This window comes from Poecilia latipinna, unplaced genomic scaffold, assembly GCF_001443285.1.
Source record: "Poecilia latipinna isolate Pla-1442-1.1 unplaced genomic scaffold, P_latipinna-1.0 Scaffold4418, whole genome shotgun sequence".
In the NCBI taxonomy this organism is placed as follows: domain Eukaryota; kingdom Metazoa; phylum Chordata; class Actinopteri; order Cyprinodontiformes; family Poeciliidae; genus Poecilia; species Poecilia latipinna.
In genome coordinates, this window is record NW_015117034.1 from 14,621 (window position 1) to 24,096 (window position 9,476).

Below are 9,476 nucleotides of genomic sequence, written 5' to 3' on the forward strand. Positions count from 1 at the left end.
TCTGCGTGTGGGGAGAGAGAGCACCTGGATTTAAGTAAACTCAGACAATTTCCAGTGAAAAGGCTCCACACTCCTGGCCATTATGAGCTTTACAATGAGCCACTGGTGTCTGTAGGAAGACAGTTAACAAAATACAGGAAGGGACAGGTTACTTGAAAAATTGCCATTGTAAATTCTCATAGAGCATGTCTGTAGCAGTCAGGGATATTGTCTGTTTCTTTTCTAACACAAAGATATTCCTACGCCTTGAAGTCTTTTTTTTTTTTTTTTCAAATTATGTCATTACCACATACTTCACTGGGAGTTTATGATCCACAAACAAAGCAGTGCAGAACTGGGAGGTAAACAAATAAGAATGTGGTTTAAAAAAAGATCATGGTAAAAATTAAAAAGTATGGCATGGACCATCAAGTGGCCTTTACTCGATTATGCCAATTAGTAAATAAAAGTCCACTTGAAAGTTAGAAAGATGAGCCTATATTAACACAGAGGGCCTCTGGGGGAAAAAAAAGTATGCCACACTTCTCAGATTTATATTTGTGAAAATGTTAACCACTTGTTTTCCTCTCACCTTTAAAATATGCACACAATTGAAGAGGCAGACAGCTCCGTAAGGTACAGTAGCACTCCATATCATGTCGACCGAAAACCTCTGAATTACACAATTCATAATTCATCTTTTGCTACTGTTAACATTTCAGTTTGCTGCTGTAAGCCGTGAATGAAAAGTCAAACTCTGAACACAGATACAGAAAGAGAAAGTTTTATTTTCCCCAAAGAGGTTGCACAACATTCTGAATCTTTTCATCTCAGCATTTGTTAACGTAACATTATTACAAAACGTGATTATCCCCTATACACCGGTACTAGAATGTTATTCTGGAGACCTTCAAGAAAAATAAACCAACAGGCTGCATTGGTCAATCTAACATTAAAATATAGATTACAAATATATATATTTCTTTCAAGAAAATAACAGAATCTAGATTCATACCCTTTAAACCATTATAGTGGGCCATAGGAAAAATACACGACATGAAGACGAATGTTTTTTTGTTTTGTTTTTTTTTTTTTGTGAAAAATACACTTTAAATAGCCCCAATGACAAACTGGTAGCAGCCGCAAATGCTGGTCTTTACAGGTGAAAATGTATCAAGTTAATTGGATTTTGGTTCACACAGGCCTGAAAAATTTATTTTGTAGTCCTAAATGCATAATTGTGCAACACGTCTTAAAAACTAATTCATAAAGTCACTGGAGTTACTGTGCTGGATGTTTCCATCTCCGTGTGCTGTGACTGTTTGGTCCTTGGTCTGAAAACCAGAAGCAGGAGTGTTTATAGAGCAGGAGAAGAAGTGATTCAAGGCACATTAAAGTGACATAAGGCTGGTCCTTCATTTTCTGGAATCTAAGAGAATCTCTCATCCATTCGGTTTTATGTCCTGAAGATAGACGAACTAAAAGCAGAGCGTGACGTTGACTCAATGATTAGAGCTTTTTTTGGAAACGCTTTGGTTTTGCGAGAGATAAAGGAAAAAAAAAAAAAAAAGATGCACATCTCATTTAATTTGCTTTGTTCAACATGAGTTAGCAGTCAGGAGCTGAGAGTTTAAAGCAGCTCAACGTTAGCTAGCAATCCAATAGAAGAGGCTGATCCAGGTCTACCTAACGAGAAGTCCTGTGGAAAACCAAAACTTGATTTTGTAAACTTTGGTTTTTCAAATTAATCAATGCTGGAGGTATTGATTTGGGACATTTGAGGCCTTACACACAGCAGCAGAGGACAAACCACACACACCGTCTCAGCTAAATGTTAACCACATTACAAATAAAGCGCCCTCCACAAAGTGTCTCACTATCACTTCAGTCACAGCTTGATAGTGAAAATAAAAACCAATTTACAGAATTCAAGAAGGAATTTGTCCCGACAACAAAAAGCTTTTTTTTTTTAACTGTAGTAAAGCGTTCATTTCAGTCAGCTAATACAAAAACCAAAAAAAAAAAAAAAGAAAGAAAGAAAAGAATCAAGTTTGTTGTGAGATTTAATGGCAGTCCTTGTCCAGTAGCTGCCGCTGGAACGCCAACATGTGTGCTGTGCTGGAATACGAACATTCATATTCTGGAGTACAAAAGGCCGTTTAGAGTTTCATAAAGTGTTTACTGCTGGAACTCCCATTCAACAAGATCTGTCAAACAGTAGAAAAAGTGCGTCTCTTATGATTTGAAAGAACGACAGAAATGATTTAGGAAGAATAGACAAAAGGAGTTCAGGAGTTTGTTCCTTTTGTTAGAAGATTTCATTTCAGAAGCTGGAAAAGCAGCAAATTACAGGAGGAGGAAGGTTTCTGTAGTTTCCAAGGGAAGGTTTGGTGAAGCTGAGCCAGCCGGGAGTGTTTAGTGCTCTTCCAGCCAGGAGGGACTTTCCCCGCCAGGCATTTTCAACTTGATGTGGAACTGCTTGAGAGTCTGCTCCAGCTGCTGCTGGTTCCCAGCGTAGTATGCAGCTATAGCATTGTGGAAGAGGATGAGCTGGTTATGCAACACCTTCACCTGATGGAGGGACAAACAGCAAAGAAAGGACTTCAGTACACTGATCCGTACACTGAGATCTGGGCAGATTTGTTGGTCCTCTTGGGTGGAAGCTGATTTTATTGCAGCTACATAATCTCACACTGACAATGTGTAGAAAAGTGAAACTCTTGATTCAAGAATATTCATTCTCATGATTGGAGATGCTTATTTTGAAGAAATATATTTGGCAGCACAATTATCATACTCCTAGTAATCACTTAGCAAAACTGGATAATCATTTAAATTTGGTTTTTGAGTTGATGAGTTTCCCAGATCTCAATAACTCAGGATGTCTGGTTTCTCTGAGATACAAACACCACAGAGATACTTATTTTAGGTTTCCAGTAAGATGGACGGTAGAAAGACAAAAAAAAGTCTCTAAAATATATCTTGCTGTGTGGTGTTGTCAGATGAGATTAGGGCAAGACTAAAAAAAGGATAAATGGTGGAGAAGCATGGCCACTATGGTGACGGACTATGAAGCTGTTTGTTTCCTTAGAGACACTGTTAAATTGCACTCTACTAGTTAACTCAATTAACATTTCATCTGGTCTTTCAACAGATAAACGATACATAAAATATAGGGGTGAAGCGACTGCAGTTTTATGGTTGCGTTTCCATGACAAATGCGTGCAAAATGTTATCAATATTCCACTAATTGTTGAAAAAACTATTTTGCAATTGCAGTGTTTTCATTAAACAAGAAACACAATCTCATGTGAATAAGTCTGTTCATGCGATAAGTCATTAAAAACCGTCCTGCACTTCGTCTTTGTGGTTTGCACCAGTGGCAACATCCGGTTGATGATCATGTGACTTGTCTGATGTGAAAGAAAGTGCTGTTCTGTGCCGTTTTACGAAATAAACCCATTTAAAAATCGCCTCTTGCTCCTCATCTCTCTCTCTCATTGTAGAACAAATAGAGGACAGTCACTGATATTCAGACTTTTGTGGAGGAAGATAAGGTTGTTGGTTAAAAATTGGTTTTACATGAAAGCATCAGCCAACTGCTGATTTCTCAAAATTAATGAAATCAGAGCAGATTTATAAGCTGGCAAATTTATTGGTGCATTCCTAAAATCATATGGGTCAACTCACGATAGAAATATTTTTTTAAAAATAATGTAAAATGTTGTTCTCCTGGGAAATGGAAGAAGGGGAGGTTGAAAAAAAAAAGAAAAAAAAAGATGCACACACACCAGATTGAGCCATTTTGTTAATTATGTTGAATGAGGGATTGCTTTTGCCACTGAACTAATTCACTCATCTTAAAAGGTTTGATTTTTTAGTGAGAGATTATAGTACGGCAATAAGAAAAATCCAGGATTTCTACACATATCCAAAATGAGCGCCAACAAACATGTGCCTCTGTAGGTCACCACAGCAGAAGAGCCAGAAGCTAACCTTGTTCTCCTCCAGGAACTTGAGCTTCACAGAGACATCGTTCCGCATCCTTTCAAACTTCTCGCGGTGGATCTGGAATTGCTGCTGGGATTGCTCGATCTTCGGCATGGTGTTTCCATCACGTGGCCCGAGGTTCAGCTCCTCCAAATCTGTACGATATGCATCGTACTCGACCCTGTGCATGTTTAAATAAAGAACTTGCATCAGATCCATTAAAGCATGTGTTTACATTTTATGCAGGAACAATCGGCTCAGAATGTGTTCTGAACAGATTCCTTGAAACACTAGAACAGAACTGGAGGAGGAACCAAATCGCTCTCACACGGGAATTACCTGGCAGTCTCATACTGTTTGATATTAATCATGGTGTCTTCGATTGTTTTGTCTACAAGTGTGTCCACGCTAGAGATGAAGAAGTTGATGGCGCCCAGCAAAGTCTCTCCATTTTTGGACAGAAGCCTCTGCGTGTCGGCGTTGTAACCAAACTCCTCCTGAAAAACCAGATGGATAATGGCAAAACTGTTCAAGCAAACAAACATGTTAAAACAAGTAAGACCTTAACACAAAAACTATCAAGTTATTTGTTGATGGGTTTCCTTCTCTCTCAAAATAATAATAATAAAAAAAGTCCAGCTCAAACGCACAAAAGACGTCTGATTTGTCAGTGAAATCTTTACTAAACAATTCCTTTAATTGTTGGCTTAAGGAACAGTGAAGGCTTCATCTTTATGGACTGTTTTGAGTCCATCATTAAAAAAACAATAAAAACAGAAAAATAAAGTTCTATTGGTCAAGGGGTGTGAATACTTTTACAAAGCATTGAGTAATGGTTAATTATTCACCCTTTTCTAAACAAAATGTAACTGCTAATGGTGGGACTCCTCCGTCAACATTTTGTAATTGATTTAAAGGGTTTGTAATTAATGGATCGCAATAAGTCAAAAATATTCAATCCAAAAACCATTTTTGATGCTAAATTATTGAATAAATAGACAAGTGAGCTCAACAACAAAGTTATTACAGGTTTTTGATCTGTTACTGGTGTAAAGTGCTTTCTAGTTTTTCAGGAACTCCTGATCATTCATGTAACGTCTTTGAAAAAAAAATAGTCTTTAGAAATGTGGACATGTAATTGTTTTTATATTAAACATAAAGTTTGAATGCAAAATGTCTGCCTGCTAAATCCACTGCCATGAACAAACTGACATCCAGAAAATGCAGAACTGTTAACATAACAGTTTATTGTTACGTTAACAATAAAGATATTGTTAACATAACTCAGTGAGTTTATTGCTCACTGAGCTGAATGGTTGAATTTCTGACTGTAATACGTTACTTTGCGCATCCTTTTATCATTTTTTAAATATTTTTTTGATTCATATTGTGTATTTAAATCAATTCTGAATTACAAAAAATATATATATTCAAATGGTCTACTCAGAAACCTCATGACACCCTGCAGCACCATGGCAGCCCTAAGTTTAAGACCTCAGCTTGAGGCCATTATTAATTTTAACACATCTTTGTTTACATTTTTGTTATGCAGTAAATGGCCAATATGGCTGAGCAAACATATAAATGAGTTATTTAGATGTACTGATTGAAAGAAGAATTTGTTGACTAATCATGAACGCGGCTTCCTCCAGTTTGTTGAGCTCCTCAGAGCCTCCTGTAGATGAATCCAGCCAGGTGAACCGCTCACTCACACATTGACTCACATGGAGCTCAGGTGACTTGAGGCTGAGGTCGGCGAAGGCATCGCCAAGCTGCTTCTGAGTCTGCATTATTTGGGACAGCTGATTGGCCAGTGCCTGAGCCAGCTTGATCACATTCTGGTACTTTCTCTTGTTTTCACGGAGCAGCTCGATCTGCGCCTCCAGCTCCAGGTCCACAGTCTTGGAGCCGCGGCCCAGCTTCTCTGACAGGATCTGCCGGGTGCACTGCAGAGGACAGCAGACAAATGATCACAAACACTCACACTGGGAGGAGCCTAGGCTTGGAATGACACACTTTTTATGAACTGTGATGCTGTGAGAGCTCTGATGGAGCCAGCTCTACATTGTCCAAAAAATAAAAATAAAAAATCATCATCCTCCAACTACTTCCTGTTGTCTTCTTCGTTTTTGCCAGTAGTAACATCCAGCTGTTAATCATGTGACTCCTCTGATGCTGAAGTGTTTCCATTACACATTTGTGAAATACATCTATTTTGACACAGCTGAAAAACCACCTCATCCAAGTGCAAAACTTTAGCAAAAAATGTGAGTTTTTTTTTTTTTAACTGCCATGTTTCTATCAAATTTATTTGCAGTTTCATAGTTAATGGAAACACTGCTACTGTAACCAAGTGACAGAAGATAAACAGGAGGGATAAGGAGAGAAGAGGAGGAAATGGACAGAATAAGAAGAGAAGTGCAGAGAAATTTACTTTATACGTGTTGATGCTCCACTTTCTGACCAGGTCAAGTTTTTCCATGGCGGGGTTCTTCAGGTCGTCTGACAGGACCACCGCTCCGCTGCCCGGCGGAGTTTGCATTGTGCCTGGACAGTTAAACGACATTCACTTAGTGACTGAAATATTAATATTAAAAGGAGAAAGAAAAACTCTAGACAGAAGCCAACGTCTATGCTTCTTAAAACAGGTTATTCTGATTGTCAGTACTAAGGACAAAGCTCAGAAAAACAATGTTTAAGAAATTAAGAATAATCTAATTAAAATCATGAGCCTTTTCAGAGCTGAAGAGAGGATTAGAGATGTTTTATAGACATTAAGAAACTAAAGAGCAAATGTAAAGAGAACCCAGAATGCAGAAAAACAATCAAGTGAAAATTCAATAAAACAGCAGATGTATATATTTATTTATAGTAAGCAGATTGATGTACAGATTTTTAGTGAACCAGGTCACTGTGTAGATGATTATGAGTATTTCCCTCTGTTAAAGCAGACCAGTTAAATATACAGACAGGAGCCCTACAAGCACATTTTGACGCTTATGGTCTGGATTTTTAGTCGATGTTTTTCACTCAGAATGTTGGTAACAGTGAAGTGAGCCGAAATAATCAGGAGCGGCAAACAAATGTGGGCTTACTATGACTGACAATATAATGAAATATATTCTGAAAGTCATGCAGCGAAGATGCAACTGTTGCCCAGAGGTTTGAACAGGCAAAACACAAACAGAATGGCGAGAGCTGAAGTGTGTGTGATGTTTGACGATGAGGACGTCCAGAAGCTCCACACAGAACCATCACAGTTAAACTGTGGCTGAAATGCAGAGGACTCAAAGTGAGCGGAAAGAAGGCAGGTTTTACATTCCGTCTATGAACAGTGTGGTAGCTGGCACTCACTAGCACCAAGTCATCTGGGCCAACTCACCACGTTCCTGCTGGGCAGTCGATGTAGGTAAAAATATCAATTCATCAATTCTTTGAGTTCATTTTTATAATTCTAAAAAAACCCATGGGTCGCCATGGTGAGCACCTCACCCTGTCACTACATCAGCTGGCTGTCAGATGAAACAGTTATTCATCTTGAGTTTATTTGACTTTGGCAAGCAGCTATTGGTGGGCATTACATATTAATAACCTAAATCAACCAATCAAACTAAAGCAGTTGCTCAGACTTCCCCCCCAAAACACAGCTTACTGCTCTTGTTTGTCTGGAACTAAAATGGCGGCGGTGCGATGTTCTAAATTTGGCAGTTTGACATCATTTGCGATCAGCGCCATTGTGATCTTGTGATGATACAGTTGGCTCTGATACAGATGAACTTGGAAAAATCAATCTATAAATGCCTCAATTGATTAACTGAGAATTGGAATTGAGCATCAAGACCTGCTTTGTGAGCAGAGCTTCAGTCATTTGATCCAGGTGTTGGACCAGGGAGGCCCTCAAGAACTGGAGCTTGAAAATCCTGATCTAAGCTATCGAGACATTTGCCAACATTCCCATGAAACGACTGGATCTTTGTCTGATCAACTCTTCCTCCATTATGTGAGTAAGGCTCCATTTAGAGTACTCTGTGCCACCTTCTGCAAGGATAAAATACTGCGAGCAGGAACCGCCAACAAGTTGGAAATGTAAAAGGAATTTCTCCCAGATAAAGCTTAAGGTTCTAAAATTTGTTTCAGAAAGATTCGCATCTAAATCACCGAAAAGAAACTAAAGACTATTTCAGCTAGACGTGCTGATGTAGAGGAAATATTTAGAGAGCCCACAAGCGAAAAAGGGAAAGAGTTTTGTCAAGAATGAAACGCAGCCCGCAGAAACAAGCAGAAGATTAAAATGCGTTGAGTTGTGATTTATTATTGTCTAGTTGAAACATTGTAGCTTCAGGTACCTGAATCCGCCTGACTATCGCTGAAGGAGCGCGCCAGGCGGCTGGCGACAGCCGAGCTGGAAGCTACAGGATTCACAGGAGAAGAGGGCAGGCTTGCCGACTCTGGGAAACATTCACAATTATGATTCAGCAGTAGATTTACTTCCTGCCATTAAATTATAAACAGGACTATCCCCATCAGTGTTGACCCCTCTTTACAGTAGAGTTTACACTGCAGACAAGAGTGCAAAATGTACAAAAGGGCTTCCTGAATTGCTGAGGAGAACAACGTGGAAAATAACCATGGGAACACTGAGGTGAGCAGGCTGCCACAGCTCTCTGCTCTGCAGGGAGGCTTTTATTAGAATTTCTAACAAGCACCTGATGATGAAAAGGACATGAGGGTTAAACCAGGAGATCAGAGCAGACTCATTCAATTCAAATCAGCGCCCTCTTTCTCACATTCAAATTTGTCTTTCAGTAAGGATTAAAACAAAGGTGGAGAACTGGGACACGTGCAGATTGTTAGGCCTATTATGAGCATAAATTTTGTGGGACGATAAATTGTCACAGTAATGACTGCGATACATGATAATATTGTTGCTTGAGAGCACTTTCAAGTAATAAAGTGATAATGACATAAAAATAGAAATTCGCTCTCTCAAAGATTAATAAAATCTAATTTTGTAAAGAACGCCTGACACTGGAACTAGACGACAGCCTAAACAAAAAACATCAAAAACAATAAATAAAACGAACATAAACACACTACTGAAACCAGAAATAAAATGGATTGTGAAGTCTCTAAAAAAAATTGCCCTTCAAAAAAATATCATCAGAATGGAAATGATTAAGTTCATTTTATTTTATCGTGTGACTAATTGCTTATTGAAATTGGCTTACAGATTGTAAACACAAAGAGCTGCTACATGAAAGACTGACTAGAAGACTCCTGCTTCAAAAACTTAACAGTCACGGAACAGAAAGACAAAAAGAGGGAGAAAACAGGGGGTGGGGGTAATTGTTTACCTTTGTGTGGTCCTGATTCGATGATGCCCTCTGGTGGTGAGACAAAGCTGCTGGCAGAGACAGAAGAGTCCGAGACCTTCATGCTCCCTGGAGGAGCAGAGTGGGAATCCTGTGGAAATGAGACTTGTGTTCACAGTGGAAGTGGAAGCTCAC

At 38.9% G+C, this 9,476-nt stretch overlaps 1 protein-coding gene across 2 annotated transcripts; it reads right to left on the reverse strand.

The window, feature by feature from the left end:
* Positions 1-747: 747 nt before the first annotated feature.
* On the reverse strand, positions 748-9,459 carry LOC106942614 (arfaptin-1-like). 2 transcript variants are annotated; one of them, XM_015025937.1, is made up of 7 exons: positions 9,324-9,459; positions 8,316-8,417; positions 6,404-6,516; positions 5,694-5,915; positions 4,309-4,466; positions 3,976-4,150; positions 748-2,550 (listed from the first exon to the last, which is right to left on the reverse strand). In XM_015025937.1, exons 1-7 carry the CDS (start codon positions 9,403-9,405, stop codon positions 2,395-2,397), a joined length of 1,008 nt encoding a protein of 335 aa, XP_014881423.1. In that variant the 5' UTR covers positions 9,406-9,459; the 3' UTR covers positions 748-2,394. The 2 variants fall into 2 exon arrangements, with proteins under 2 accessions (XP_014881423.1, XP_014881424.1); XM_015025938.1 differs by lacking the exon at positions 8,316-8,417.
* Positions 9,460-9,476: the final 17 nt, after the last annotated feature.

Bases quoted from the DNA above. Each gene is read 5' to 3' on its own strand.
- LOC106942614 (XM_015025937.1), bottom strand. From the start codon at position 9,405: ATGAAGGTCTCGGACTCTTCTGTCTCTGCCAGCAGCTTTGTCTCACCA. The intron at 5,916-6,403 runs GTAAATTTCTCT...TGTCCTCTGCAG, and splicing joins GGAGCATCAACACGTATAAA to TGCACCCGGCAGATCCTGTC. The intron at 2,551-3,975 runs GTTAGCTTCTGG...TCCCTCCATCAG, and splicing joins AGTTCCTGGAGGAGAACAAG to GTGAAGGTGTTGCATAACCA.